Source organism: Kryptolebias marmoratus, linkage group LG3, assembly GCF_001649575.2.
Source record: "Kryptolebias marmoratus isolate JLee-2015 linkage group LG3, ASM164957v2, whole genome shotgun sequence".
Lineage (NCBI taxonomy): Eukaryota > Metazoa > Chordata > Actinopteri > Cyprinodontiformes > Rivulidae > Kryptolebias > Kryptolebias marmoratus.
In genome coordinates, this window is record NC_051432.1 from 23,149,087 (window position 1) to 23,163,703 (window position 14,617).

The window sequence follows — 14,617 nt, forward strand, 5'->3', positions numbered from 1 at the left end:
TAGCTGACAGCTTCATCAGACATCATGAGTTAGGAGAAGGTTTAAAAAACTTTAAATAAATTTGTATTTTTTTATAAAGCTACACAGTGTTTAAGCTGGTTTGTTCTTATATTGAGAATATTTCCCTATTAATCCTGTTGTTCTCAAAACTTTGATGTCTCCTTTTCGTCATCCATGTAATTTTTCAGACACTTTAACAATCACAGGTTACTTTAACGTACGATGATTTTGTGACTGTATGCATTTTATTTCTCCCGCGTTCAGTTTAAGTGTGGATTTGTCACTTTGTTCCCACAGAGATCTGTCCAAGAACCACATCTCCTCCCTCGATACCAGCCTGTTGGATCGTCTCACAGGCCTCCGAGAGCTGTAAGTAAACAAGCTGTTGTGCAACGACGTGTTCAAGTAATTTCACTTTATCTCTTCATCTATCCATGGGCGTGGTGAGGCTTTGAGCATTTTCTGCATTCCTGCTTCAGTTTGACCTGAAGAGAGACGATTTTCACACAAGTCTTAAAGGAGACGAAAAGGGGAACACCAATAAAGAAATGATCTGAATTATCAATTTGACATTTTCTGTTCTTTTTATAGGAAAATCATTCAATTTCACATGTTTGCGACTAAACTTTGCCTCCGTGTGCAGCAGCAACTGCAGACCAACATTCAATTTCTTCTAGTCAGTCCTGTACCTTATTGGGTCCCCAACAGGACCAGAACTGGTCCATGGATCATTCGTTACCAGGTCGCACAGAATTAATTAAAACATTTCTGAAAAATATCTATATATATATTATATATATGTTGGTCTGCAGGGTATTTTATTTTGAAAAATGTCCCTTCTGTTCATGCTTTTTTTCCTGTACTTGACTCAGTCGCTGTTATTCTTCACATGCTTTCAAACATACTAGCTAACCTTGGTAAAAATGGATAAAACACATCGTCATGTTTGCATGACACGCTGTCACTATTTTCTCAACTGAAAATCCTCTCATCATCATTCTCATCTGTTGTGCACAGACATTGCTAAAAAACATCTTGGGTGCTAATCATCTAAATCTGCCAGAAGTTCTTCAATTACTGACCGGCAGCTTATAACATCTGTTTTGTGATTATGTGAGTGGGACTGAGTTCTCTGTAGCAGATTATAAACAAGGAGAACCGTGACAAAGCGATCAAAATCTAATCTAGGACTAAAATATCTAATTGGCTTGTGTTCACACTTAAATTGGTTTACATGGAGAAAAAAAATTTAAATCACTCTTAAATGGCTCTGCTAGCAGTTAGCTTGACTTTATGTGAATTTTCCCCTGATCACTCAGACAGACATCGCTCTGTCTGTTATCTGCTGCAGGTAGGACACTCACAGCTTACAACTACTCCACTCAACCCCACTTAAAACAAGGCTTTAACCATTCTTTGAGGGAATCGTTTAGGTGCTTATTTTGCTTCCCGATCCACTTCCTATGAAGATTTGTCTCATTTCTTTTTTCTGACATAATTCAGAACACACTCAATAAATACTCAGATTAACCAGAGCAGGCCCAAACCATGAAACTATCACCAGCTCACATCTGATACTTTTTACTGTTAATCCTAAAGGATAAAGTACTTCTTTCTTTTTTATTTGGCTGTTCCCTTTTTTAGGGGTCTCCACAGCGAGTCACCCTCCTCCATCTAACTCTGTCTTCTGTGTCCTCTGTCCTCACTCCAACTCCCTCCATGTCCTCTCTAACTGCATCCACGTGTCTCCTTTTCGTCTCTAACATCCCTCTACCAATATACCCTCTGTCCCTCCTCTGCACATGTCCAAACCGTCTCAGTCTGGCCTCTCTAACTTTATCTCCCAGTCCTTTAACCTGTGCTGTCCCTCTGATGACCTCATTCCTAATCCTGTCCATCCTCGTCCCTCCCAAGGAGAACCTCAACATCTTCAGCTCTGCCACTTCCAGTTCTAGAAACCTTTTTAAAACCTAATCAATCATTCAAAAAAGCACTAATTTACTACAGATTACATAGAAGATAAATGATGTCATTACAACTCTATGTTAATGTTATTTTTCTTTCTTTTTCAGGTACCTCCAAGGAAACAGGATCAACGTTCTCCCCAGAGGAGTATTCTGTTGTGGGCCACTGTCAGTCCTGTGAGTATAAAATCAGAGGACAACATCGACCTGTCAGTCTGAGACCTAAGAGAGGAAACTGAGAAAGATCAAAAGCGCACCAAGGAAAAAAGCTTGGTTTAGTCTGGATTTAAGTAGGCTGAAATCCCATGAGCACTTTAGCTAGACCACAGAGCATTAAAAAATCCTCACACAGTCCACACAAATACCTACACAGGCACACACGGTCTAATCACAGTACGATTAATTTAAATTACAGCTTACTGCTCAGGGCTCCCACTGCCTCCCTCTTTTCATCTTTCCATCTCCTTCACCCATTACCTTACTTATTCCACTCACTGAATGGGCGTTTAAGCACATGTTTATGTGTGTGTGTGTGTGTGTGTGTGTGTGTGAGATGAGAGCAGACTGATGGTTTCCATCAGTTCCGTCCAAACCACCACACAACAGCCCCATTATTTAGCTTCAGTGAGGGAGGAGGGAGTGAGGAGTTTCAAGTGGAGAAGGAAAGGACTGGACATGGGGGAAAGGAGGGAAGAGGAGGGGGATGCATCAAAACGATGCAGATAGATGGAGACGGAGAAATATGGTCTCAATTTCTGTCAAAAACACAGATATATAAAAAATCAGCTCTAAATGTTTAGGATTGAGGTCATGTTTTATTTATTAACTACTTTAGAGGTTCTGTTGAGCATATGCTTCATTTAATCTAAAACAGGGATTTAAGAATTCCTTTGAGTTTATAAAATACAAATGTCCTTTGCATCGATGTAGAAGTGGATTCTGAAGCAGAAATCTATTTTAAATTCTCATCTATCAAACCACTTTTTATTGACTTTGAGTTTTTTTTTACTCAGTGACTAACTCGATAGAAATCAACGCTAAGATCCAAACACGACTATAATTAAGTCAGTAATTCCTTTCAGAGCTGTCAAAACGAAAAAGAAAAGAGACTTTTTGTTGTTTTATTGTCAGCTGTAATTTGTCTTTGTTCCTGCCACCAGAGATCTGAGCAACAACCAAATTACCACCATAGAAGAAAGAATATGTGACAACCTTTGTAATTTGACAAAAATGTAAGTTTTTTTTTAAGTTCTTTATTGCTATTTTCTTTTCATCTTTGAATCTTTTTGTCTGTCTAAAAAAATGGAGATATAGAAAATTGTGAATTAAATTTACCTGGAAGAGTAACTGATAATCCAAAGCAGGTATGTTTCACATAATCCTGACATTTATTAATCATTTACCTGTAGATTTTTGTTTTAACATTCAAATCTTTGCTTCTTACTTTCCTATATAGTATACAACTCATCCTGTTTGAAGCTCATTTTATTTGCTTTTTGTTTAAATGATTGAACCTTTTGTATGTCGCTTTTTATTACCGATTTACCTTTTTTTATGTGTTTTTTGTACATCGCAGATCCAAAGATAATCAAGATTAGTCATGCTTGTTACATATTTCTTGTTTTGTATGGTACATCTTCACACTCTGTATTATCTTACAAGAGTTATGATTTACTTCATCTTGAAGGTCAGAATATCAACAAGCAATTATACAAAATTTATAAAATATATTACTAACAAAGCACAACATGCTTTGAGTTACATTTCTGAATTGAAGAAAGATTTTAAAGAAATAGAAGGAATTAAATACTTTTTGTGAAGTTTATTTTGCTTTATTTTCTTCAAAATTTGAACAAAAAAAATCTAATATTTATTTGGCAAAATAAAACATATAGAGTTATTGTTTTATTCTTATGGAAAAGTGTTTTATTTTGTAAACATTTGGAAAGAGCTAGCTGTTATGCTAAGTGCTAGCCTAATCGCTAATATTCTCCTTTTCTAACTCGTTAGTTTTAACATTTTAAAAGCATAAACTAATTTGTTTGTGCTTACAATAAAATGTAATTGAAGTGACTGAGCTGACGCTAAAACAAGGTATTTTCTAATATTATTCTGCTTTTAAGGTTATCTAAAACATGCATACTTGCCACCAGTGGCTTAAACAGCACACAGTGGTAATTCGGTGTGTGGTGCATTAAAAATGGTTTCTTCTTCTGCTGTAGCGATCTGAGCAACAACCCCTTTGACTGCGACTGCAAGCTGTTCCGATTGGTGAGGTGGCTCCAGGAAAAAGGGGTGCAGGTCAGGCGCCCCAACGCCATGCTCTGCAACCACCCCCCTGAACTCCGCCAGCAGCCGTTGCTCAACGTCAGCCTGCTCACCTGCGGTAAGAAATCCAGCACATGCTAACACGCCGCCTAAGTCTCAGCATTTACAGAAAAATCTGGGCTTAGATGCGTACAGTGTGCAAAAAAAATAAAGTAGTTCGGCAACTTTTACATGCTTACATTTGGGAAATTAAAAGTAGATCTTAAAAAATACATTTGTAAAGGTTAAGTGCTTTGTCACTTTTGGTTTTAAAGCTGTAGTAGTGAAAAACTAGAGGGGGGAAAACAGCACATTGAAAATGTCATTGCAAATGGCGAGGGTTACGTCAAATGAGTGTCGAAATGTTTGAAAAGACAGAAAAAAGCTAAGGCTTCCTGTTTTATTTTGAAGGACTATTTCCTTTGTACAATTTAGTTGGTTTTGCTTCCTGTTTGAGCTTCAGTTCCCACCTGAGTCTCATTAGGTTGATTATCTCTGCTTGAACTTAAGATCTATGTTTTCTTTGCTGGATCATTATCTCCAACAAGCAGGTTAGGGGTTCTTTGTCAGCAAGATTACTTAAAAACTAATAAACAGATTTTGGTGAAATTTTCAGGAAATGTCAGGGTCGTCACGAGAAACAACTGGTTAAATTTCGGTGGTTATTTTTTTAAATAATGCTAAGGCTTTGGAGGTTTGTGCTCTCTGAGTGCTTCTAGTTGTATTTTGTTTTTGACTTTATTCCTGGTTCTGTTCCTGTAGCTTTACACTTCCTGCCCTGCAGCACCTTTTGTTTATTAAAGTCTTTTTTGTTTCTTTTTTTTTTCAGTTTTACTGACTTGCTTCAGCTTCGCAGCTCTTTGTGTTTCGGGTCCAATCCTGGTCCTCGAGGGAATCTATTCTTATGTTTTTGTTGTTTTCTGCTCCAACACACCTGATTCGGTGGCTGACTTACCCCTTCAGCATGTCTTCAGGTTCTGCAGAAGCCTGTTAATGACACATTTATTTTAACCTGGTGTGTCAAAGCAGAGAGAGATCTAAAACATGCAGGATCGTGGCCCTCAAAGACCAGGATTGGACACCATTGGTCTATACCACTCGTCACTCAAAATAAATAGATCTAAGGAGAGACTGAAACTTTGCGGCCAACATGTTAGTTTTCAGGGCACAAATCATTATTTTACCCATACGAAAAATTTTAGCATTAGTATTTCCTACTGTACACTATGTAACCTCAATGGTTTTGCTTAGATTTGATAAAAAAAATAACACCTATGCTTCTTTGGATCTGCAATGTGGGTGAGGGTAAGATATTGAGCTAATCATAGCAACCTGTGGAAGAGGTGTTTTTAAAGAGTAACATTAAACATATGGAGTATTCCCCTTTTAAAAAGGAGATGGATTGCTCAGTGATACTCAGAAATAGTAGCATGCCTAGCTTTAAAACTCTAACAACGTAACATTTTTGGCCTCTGGCCTCTGAAATCCTTTGTGCTTCAGGTCCGAGCTACGCGGGTTGCCTCGAAGACAGCGGCAGCGGAGGAGGAGGACGAAGTGAGCTTGTGATCTTCACTTTCTCCAGCCCTGGAAACTTCACGCGGGAGCAGTGCAACAGTGTGTGTTTTGGGTTATCGCACCTTTACGGGGGCTTGGGAAACCGACACGAGTGCCTCTGCAGCACAAACAACGAACCCAACTTCATCAGCGGCTCTGAGTGTTCGGCCGCCTGTACGAACCGCGACGTAATGACGGTACGTGTCACTCACTGTAAGACTCTGAGTCCTGGATAAAGTCAATTTATGGCTTTTAATGCTCTGAGTAAACAATTTTTGTTAACCAGTCAGTCATTACATGATAAAGAGCAGCTTCTAGCCGAGACATCCTCTGCAGTGGCGTCTTTCAACTACTCTCTTTCCTTTGTGGCTTCCCAGTATTCTCGGATTTAGTTTTCTTAAAGAGTGCAACTCAAGAAGAGTTATCCAAAACTTTAGAGTAAAATTTAAGAACTGTTTATTTTAAATTTAATCTGTTCATATGTTTCATTTAGTTTTTATTTAAACCCATAAGGATAATAGTGAAACCACAAATATCTCCACAAATAACAGGAAACTGGTTTCATTTTACTTTTAAATACTCGTCGGTATTAACACCAGAACCTCGTCTCGCTCACATACTTTCCTTCAATCGACAGGATTGTGGGTGGACTCTGGCTCGTGATGTGTTTGCGGTGGAGTTCGCCGTGTCAGTGAGGCCTCTCCCGCTGCAAAGTGTTCACGACTGGATTGTTTTCTCCGCCGCCTCCTCCGTCACGCCCGTAACGCTGTCCTGGGACTTTGGTGACCTTTCGTCACGGGTCAACGCCACAGGAGTGGGTACCCCCACAGCGGCTCACAAATACGGACTCCCAGGACGCTACGCAGTCAGCTTGATGGCCTGGGCGGGACACAAAGAGGCAGGCGACAAAACATTTCATTAGATTTCCTTCGAACAGCTCACCTGGAGCTTTTTTCTATATTTTCAGCGTGTAATAGTAACTGCTTTAAGAACATTTTTGTGGTAACGTTCGGTGTAATTTTGTGTTTTCAGGTGTCGGCGCGCACGCAGGTGAGCGTGACTCTTCCTCCCAAACTGGAGCTACACTGTCCGCCTCTCGCTGTGGCCAATAAGAGTCTCGAGGTCACGCTCGTCAGTTGGGGCGGCGTTGGCATGGACGTGGAGTGGACGATCACAAAAGACAGTGTCCAGGTTGCCAAAGGTAAAAACACTCAAACTCCGAGCAGCTAATGGTGCTCAACTGATGGACTGATGGGTGGTTTTTTTTGTTTGGAAAAGTTTTTTGACCCTGAGCTGCTCATGTTAGTCAACATCCATTTAGTTTGTGTTCTTCTGATGACGCAAATCTGAGTTTTAGCCTGATGTGAATGGGTGTCACCAGGGAAACTGAAAGGATGCTCACAAGCACCATCACTGCTATTCAAGGTGAAACTTCTTAAACTGTAGTTCCTAAACAGAAGATGTAATAAATCGTCCCTGTTGTTAAAGTCATCTAAAAAGCAGATTTTTTTTTTTTTGTCTAACAGGTCATTACCATTTTATATGAAATTACAAATGAACTTGGAGGTAATTCAGTTCAGTTTGTTTAAATATTTACTGCTAAAGTCATCTCAGGTTACAATACAAAGGAATCAAATCATGAATCAAATAAAAAGGTCTTAATCCTTGTCTTAAAGTCGACAGGGGGTCAGCCTCACGGACAGAAACTGGAGGTTGGTTTAACAAACAGGGAGTCTGATAACTTGAAGTTCTGCCTCCTGTTTTACTTTTAGCAACTCTAGGAACCACAAGTAAACCTGCTGCCTGACAGCAAAGTGCTCTGTTAGCAAAATATGGAACATTAAGGTACATAAGATTAAAGAAAAACCTGGTTTTGCTTTTTATTTATTACATTATAATATGTGAGGCTGGGGGGCGTATTAAAGGTGTATTTGTAAAAATATTTGCAACCTGTTTTTGTCCCTTTCTGAGGAGAACAAAAAACCTTATATCCACCCATTCTGTCTATAGTCTAATATATTTAGAGGGAATATCTTTACTGTGTTGGTAAAACATGTTGGATGGTAAGTAGCTGAAGATGGATTGAAAGTAAAAGTTGGTTAAAGGAGTGGATTTTTCTGCTGTGGACTCGTGTCACCTACAGGAGGATAATTAGGTATTAAATGATTTTCTACCTTCACCGGTTAGTCGCTGTTTTTGTCTCTTTTTGTCCATCAGTGAGCAGGTGGTCCCCTTTGAGTTCAGGAACTCTGTTAATAAAAACATCTGCCTGCAGCTGTCAAAAACACACACAATGACATCAGCAAAAGTAAACCAGAGCAGCACAGAGATGGGCTGGAAAAACTCAAACAATAAGCCAAAAAAATGGTCGAATGTTTGCAGAACTTCAGATGGAGGCAAAGTTGGGCGATTACTTTCTGTTGGCTTTTCAGCACGAGGCATATTTCACCTCCTGGCGCTCTGTCATGTGACGAGCTGTTTATTATTTTATAAATATGGGTTATGTCTGTAAAAGTTAAAAACCTGCAGCTGTCTGTCTCCTCTCAGGAATCAGAGCTTTTTAATCGAACATTACCTTTCATTTTCTTTTATACACAGGACATTTTTTATTTTATTTTTTGCATTTGCTTTAACTCTTGTTTCTCATTTTGTCAACAAAGACACCGCTCTTCAAACCCTTCACTTGTGTGCCTCTGCATTGTCTAACAGTTTCTTGGAATCGCAAATCTTTTCTTTTTGTTTCTTTTTACTCGTTCACTGGTATTTGATTTATGTAAGAGGTTTCTTTTCTTTGAACTATTGTTGGATTAGTTTTTCCACAGGGAGACAGGTGTAACTTCAGCAAATAGAAATCAACACAAGGCACTAACTGCTACTGCAGCATTTTAATATTTTAAAGTTTTTAATTTTTTACCAACATCTAAACTTGCTGATCTTGTCTTAAAACACTTAGATACAAGCAAGTGTTTAATGTTCTTTAAAAAATAAAACTGAGGTTTAAATACATAATCAGGACAAAAATCATTAACATTTAATTAAAGTTATTTCTGCTGATCTGTTAAATGTTGTTGTACGTGTTGGCAGTGGAAGTTGTCAGATTTATTCTGTGCTTATACTCTTCTTTTTTTTTTTAAAGTAAAGTGATTTATTTCCACAAACCCGTGTAAATGTGTTTTCTGTGAAATCACCTGCATGTCTTGTTCTCTTCCAGCCTCCCCTAACTGCCCCAAAGTCGGAGTGCGCCACAACGAGACCTCAAGCTGTTTCGAGATCCTTCCGGAGGAGCTGAGCTGGACCGACGCTCGGCGCCAGTGTGTGAACCGAGGCGGAGATCTGGCGGTAGTCCGGAGTGACGCACTGCGTAGCCTGCTGGCAGGCAAAGTCACACAGTGAGTCTTGGTTTGCTCCTATAACCTCAAGTTCTTTTTATAATTGCATTCAATCCGTTTGTTTTGTTCTGAAACGGTGATATTTATTGTCCTGAATAAGTTTCTGTGACTCTGGCCAATACAGAGCAACTCTTCAGATGTCAACATACACACAATTATAGCAAGTATTAATTCAGAAAGTTGTCTGATGGAAATCTGATTACCTACCAGCTCTTTCACGCAGTGTGACGTCCATGCTTGCAGCACAAACTATGATTTTGTGACACTAAAGAAACATGGAGACAGATGCAGAACATTTGATAACTGATTATCTCAAAATCACTCTAAGATACATGTTTACAGGAGTAAGTTGTGCAGAAAGTGTTTTTCTTGCATCTCCATGCCTGTTTCAGGCTGATTATTTCACAGAATGTGACTTTATCAGTCTGTTCTTAAATGGCTGTTAATAGCTTAATAAAACAAATACAACTTCTCAGTATTAGTAGTTTGATTTGGAGTTTGGGTTGTATTTATTCTCTCTACTGATTTCCCTACATGTGTGCGTTTTATCAGGATTAGTCAGAAATAGTTCATATTTTTCAACATAAAGAACTGCACGTGGACACTGACGGCACAGAGCTTTGGATTCGGCTTTTGTTTTGGAAATGTTAGGTTGGCCCAAAGACCTCTAGAGTTTTATGTTTAGGTGAAAGAAAGTTGCAAAAACACATCTGTAAAAGCACAGCTGAATTGTGACGTAAACACCCCTGGAGGAGAAGTCCACATCCAATACCGTGTGTGTGTGTGTGTGTGATAATGTGAGGGTAAAGGGTCTCATAATCTGAAGTAAATAAGGGAAAAAAAACTGCTGCAGATGGAGCGTGTCCCTTCTCTCCCTTCCAGTCCTGTTCCTCCACCCCCTCGCTTATATAAGAAACAAAAAAAAAACAGCTTTTCTTTTTTTAGACATGAAGAACTTTTTCTTGTTCTTTTACTCTTTGTAAGTTTTAATCCCTGTCCTCTTGTTGTCTTATATTTTTGCCAAAGTCAATTACTCATAAAGTACTTTTAAAACGATAAAGAAAGTGCTTTTTTTTTTTTTTGTAAAAATACAATGTGAATACTGAGCGCTGAACAGCTTTGCTGAAATTTGCTGAAGAAGCTGAAACTAATTCATTAAAGCTAAAACAAGCAGAACACTGGTTAGATGCTTAAAGTAACAAAAGGTTCATTAGGAATGTAAAAGGCTAGCTATAAGCTAAAAGTAGCTAAAGGGTATTTAAAAACCAAAACGAGCTTAAGAATGCAAATTTAGACCAAGTATGCTGAAGCAGATTTTAAAGAGAACAAGATTTTTGAAGGAAGGGAAGAGAATAAATGTATTTCTATCTTGAAAATATTTGTAAATAATGTTTAATATTTTGAAAAGACAAAAAAGTCAAGTCATAGTACCCATCTCCTGAATGAGATGAACAATTTGATATATGAATGGTTCAACAGCACAAAGTATGCAGAAGTAGTTCGATTGTAAAAAGTGACAACAATAGTGTGAATGATTACTCAACATTCGTAGGAAAATGGAGGCGGGACAGATCTATATCTAAATGAATCTTTGTAAACACCAAAACAATACTAAACGAAATGCCAAAAATGTTTGCTTTTCTTTTTCGTCTCCTCTGCAGCAGTAAGGAAAATGAAAGTGGGGAATTTGTGAAGCTCATTAGCAGTCTGAGGGTAATAATCATGAGATCATATTAAATGTTTGACACTCCATCTCTCCCATCTCCCTCAAGTTCAATCGGAGCCTCTTTTTTTTTTTTTTTACACTTTCTGCCTGAAATCCCTGATTGTCGACTGAAACGTAACACGAGGGCTTCGGTGAGACGTCTGCCAATCGATACTCTTTAAAGTTTTGATCTTTTTGAAAGGCTTGCCGTGTGTTTGTCCTTCTGTCTGACGGTGCGATCACGTCAACAAGGATTCATCCTCTCTTGTGTCCTGCACCAGGGAGCGAGGCGTGTGGCTGGGCCTCAGTGACGTCGACTCTCCGGGCAAACTGCGATGGGTAAACGGATCCGAGGCGCAGGAGGGAGAGGAGGGTCTGAGACCTCGCTCCGCGATCTCCCCTGGAAACCTGTGCGTGTCCCTCGACCAACACGGCCAGACCAGTTCACACCTGTGTGACGCCAAACGGGCCTGCCTCTGCCAGTACATCCCACAAGGTACGCTCACACACTCCCAATACACACACGTAAAAATAAAGCTTCAAAACAGAAGTAAATTATCCTCAATTTCACAGGAGTTCTGAATCTCAGCCTTCTTTATTACAAATTCTACACATAGTAAATTAGGTTGTAGCACAAAAGCAAAGCAGACGGCTAGATATCAAGTTTAATCACAGCAAAATTGAAGCAGAAATTGCATTGATCCTTATTAGACTTTGTGAGAGAGCTTTTCAGACGTCCTTCATTGGTTTCCACCATTATAAGTACAGCACAGTTGTTGTATTTATATGTAGAAGCAAGATGGTTTTTATTAAACAGATTGTTTCGTTTTGTTTGTTTCAACTTATGTTCATCTCATTTATTTATTTATTATACATTTTGTTTATGCCTTAAAGTGTTGTGTTTGTATCCAGAAATAAAAAAAATAAGTTTTTAAACACTACTTGTAGCTCTTTTTTTGAAATCTCTCTGTTTGCCCTTCTTTATTGCAACAAGAAATCTTAATCAGTGTTCGACCAGAAATACGGTCTGCGCTCATAAAAACCTGACGTGTTAATTTTGGAAATGGGATGTGCTGATGAAAGCTGAAAACTGAAATCTGTTCATTTTCTGCTGCTGTAATATAAGAAAGCAACTGTAAGTCATTTCTAAGAGCTCTCTTTTGTAACTTTGACTGTTTTTTTGTTTCAGTGCGTGTTCCAGATGCAGGGGTTTACATGATCGGCGCTCCTGTGTTTCCATCCCATAATGCTCTACATCAGGTTTCGTCCACGCCACTCACTGCTCCACGACCGCCCAGCAGAGCCATAGAGGTAAGGTGGATTTCATGGTTTATCTACTTATCTTACAGTTTTCCACAATCTCTCTTTTATAAAACTGTTTGTTTGTTTTTTTCCTCACAGATGCTGATGTTTCCTGCAATGAGCTTCGTTCAGGCAGGTCGTCTGTCCTCTCTGGAGTTTATCACTCAGGAGCTCGGCTCACAAGTCCACGTCAGGTTCCAGACCTATAGACCTCACTGCCGTTACCCCGGCCGGCACCTGCTGCTGCCCAGTGAGTCACCTGCGGACACACACTGATGTACAGAAGGAAAGATTCCTGGAGAGTCGGTGTTAAAAAAAAAAACATACAAGCCACCTGAGCCCACACCTCCAATTACACAAAAACACACACTGAACCCCCTCCCCTTGTCTAAAGTGGTTAGGTATATGAACGAAAACAAAATGGGTGAAAGGAGACAGAAAACAGGGCAAAATTATGAGGAGTCAAACAAGCTGACCTCATTATTTGCTGCTTCCTCTCATCATCCACAATCAGCAGACTCACAGTAAATCTGAGGCACAGAGGCATAAATGTGTGAGAAGCAGGAAATGAACACAATCAAAAGATGAGAAGAATTGCGTTTTCTGCAAAAAGGCAGCGTGAACAACAGCTTAAAATAAAACTGCTGAAGAAGCTATAGCTGAGTTCTGAAAGCTAAAAACAGCAGAACACAGTAGCTTAAAGCTAAAATTGAGCCAAACACAAGTTAAAGGCTAAAAATAGCAAAATGCTAGCTACAAGTAGCAGAATGATGGCATAAAAACTAAGAGTACTAAAAGAAGACTAAAACAGAGCCAGTATGTTAAAGCACATTACAAAGAGAACAATATTTTTAAATGTATTTTATGAGGAACTATTTGTTAATAAAGTGTAAAAGCTGCAATAAACAAAAGTCATAGCAGCCATCTTCTGAATGAGCTGGACGTTTGGATGAACGAATAGCTAAAATATCAAAGTATGCAGAAATACAGAGATTAAAAAAACCTACAGGAAAGTAAAAAAACAGGAAAACAGTAGTGTGTATTTCCTGACATCAAGGGGCTTTTTAAATACACAGCAGTGTGCTTGAAGTAACTTTGCTTTAATGTAGGAGCTCTCTGGGCTCCGACTCAAAACTGCAAGAAAATATGACAATTTTCTGTTGCAGTTTCACTGAATCCTGATTGTTTGAGAAAAACGTGAATCACGGCCTGTTTTTGTGTGCACCATTTGCAGAACTGCGTTGTTATCCGTGCACATTATTTTGTTGTCCATCTCGGCCCACATCATACCCACCTCAGCTGGTTTTGTGCCCACATTTATGATTTAATCTGCTGAAGTACAGTTTTGAAATGAAGACGGGCAGATTTGGACCAGTCTCTCAGTCATTATTATTATTATTATTATTAATCATCATTGGAGCGGATGGTTTTTAAACTTTGCCTCAGCTCCCATGCAGATGTCAAAATACAGCTCCAGTGCTCTTGAGACGATTTGGAGATCCCCGTAACGACTCTCTCTGACTATTTTGTGAGAAAAATTTGCTGCACAGATGTTTTTTGATCGTGTTCAAAACTCAAGCGTTAGGACTGAATGTTTCAGCAACTCACTCAAGGAAACTGAGAAGCTCCGCAAACGTTCCAAGTCGTTTTGGAGACTCCCTCATGAATACCTTTCACCAACTAGTCACAGCCCAGTGAGATAAAACTTATAGTTGATGAATACGGCAGCAGGAGGGGTGAGCTGGCAGGAAATACACAAATAACAAGTTTTCTTTATCCCTACCTCGAGATCAGCTCAGATTACTACTTATATTCCCAATATAAATACACAAGCTGCAGGCATGCACACATCAGTCATTTCTTACAGGCCACACACTTTGTCAAAAAGCCATAGTGAAAGAATCATGTGTTTAGTGTTTTTCTTCAAGATTTGCAATTAGGTGTGTCTCTAATTAGGATGATGAATTAATCTTTTTTTTATTCACCATGTTTTTTTGCAGAAATTAGCTAACGAAACACATCTAATGTTTCAGGTTGTGGAGGTCCAGTGTGTTCTCCGGTCGCTCTTTGTGTCCTGAATGACACAGCGACAAGCAGTCCTCCCTCTTGCCCTCCACTGGAGCAGTGGTGTCCCTTCCAGCGCCGGTGCCTGTCCCTGTCCAGTCCCTGTCAACCGTCCTCCTGTCCGAACTGCACCCACAGTCACCACCTTCCACCTGGGACATGGAGGCCACGATACCTCCTGCAGGACGAGGTGGTCTTCACTCTTCCAGCGGGGCCAGCGGCGCACGTACAGGTCAGATGGGTCGCTTATGTCTTTACTGACGACTCGTTACATTTTTTATTTTATCTACCTAATAATTGCCTGTAACTTCAACTGTCTTGACTTTTGTTTC

The 14,617-nt window shown here is 39.4% G+C and overlaps 1 protein-coding gene across 1 annotated transcript in view; it reads left to right on the forward strand.

Moving 5' to 3' along the window:
- The window catches only part of pkd1a (polycystic kidney disease 1a), a 65,341-nt gene that overhangs the window by 14,548 nt on the left and 36,176 nt on the right, over positions 1 to 14,617 (forward strand). Inside the window, exons 2-13 of the mRNA XM_017416971.3 lie at positions 298 to 369; positions 2,073 to 2,141; positions 3,125 to 3,196; positions 4,187 to 4,350; positions 5,772 to 6,022; positions 6,463 to 6,723; positions 6,858 to 7,026; positions 9,037 to 9,214; positions 11,201 to 11,415; positions 12,109 to 12,230; positions 12,321 to 12,471; positions 14,255 to 14,517. Of these exons, the coding sequence (XP_017272460.1) occupies positions 298 to 369; positions 2,073 to 2,141; positions 3,125 to 3,196; positions 4,187 to 4,350; positions 5,772 to 6,022; positions 6,463 to 6,723; positions 6,858 to 7,026; positions 9,037 to 9,214; positions 11,201 to 11,415; positions 12,109 to 12,230; positions 12,321 to 12,471; positions 14,255 to 14,517 (1,987 nt within the window). The remainder of the gene's footprint in view (positions 1 to 297; positions 370 to 2,072; positions 2,142 to 3,124; positions 3,197 to 4,186; positions 4,351 to 5,771; positions 6,023 to 6,462; positions 6,724 to 6,857; positions 7,027 to 9,036; positions 9,215 to 11,200; positions 11,416 to 12,108; positions 12,231 to 12,320; positions 12,472 to 14,254; positions 14,518 to 14,617) is intronic.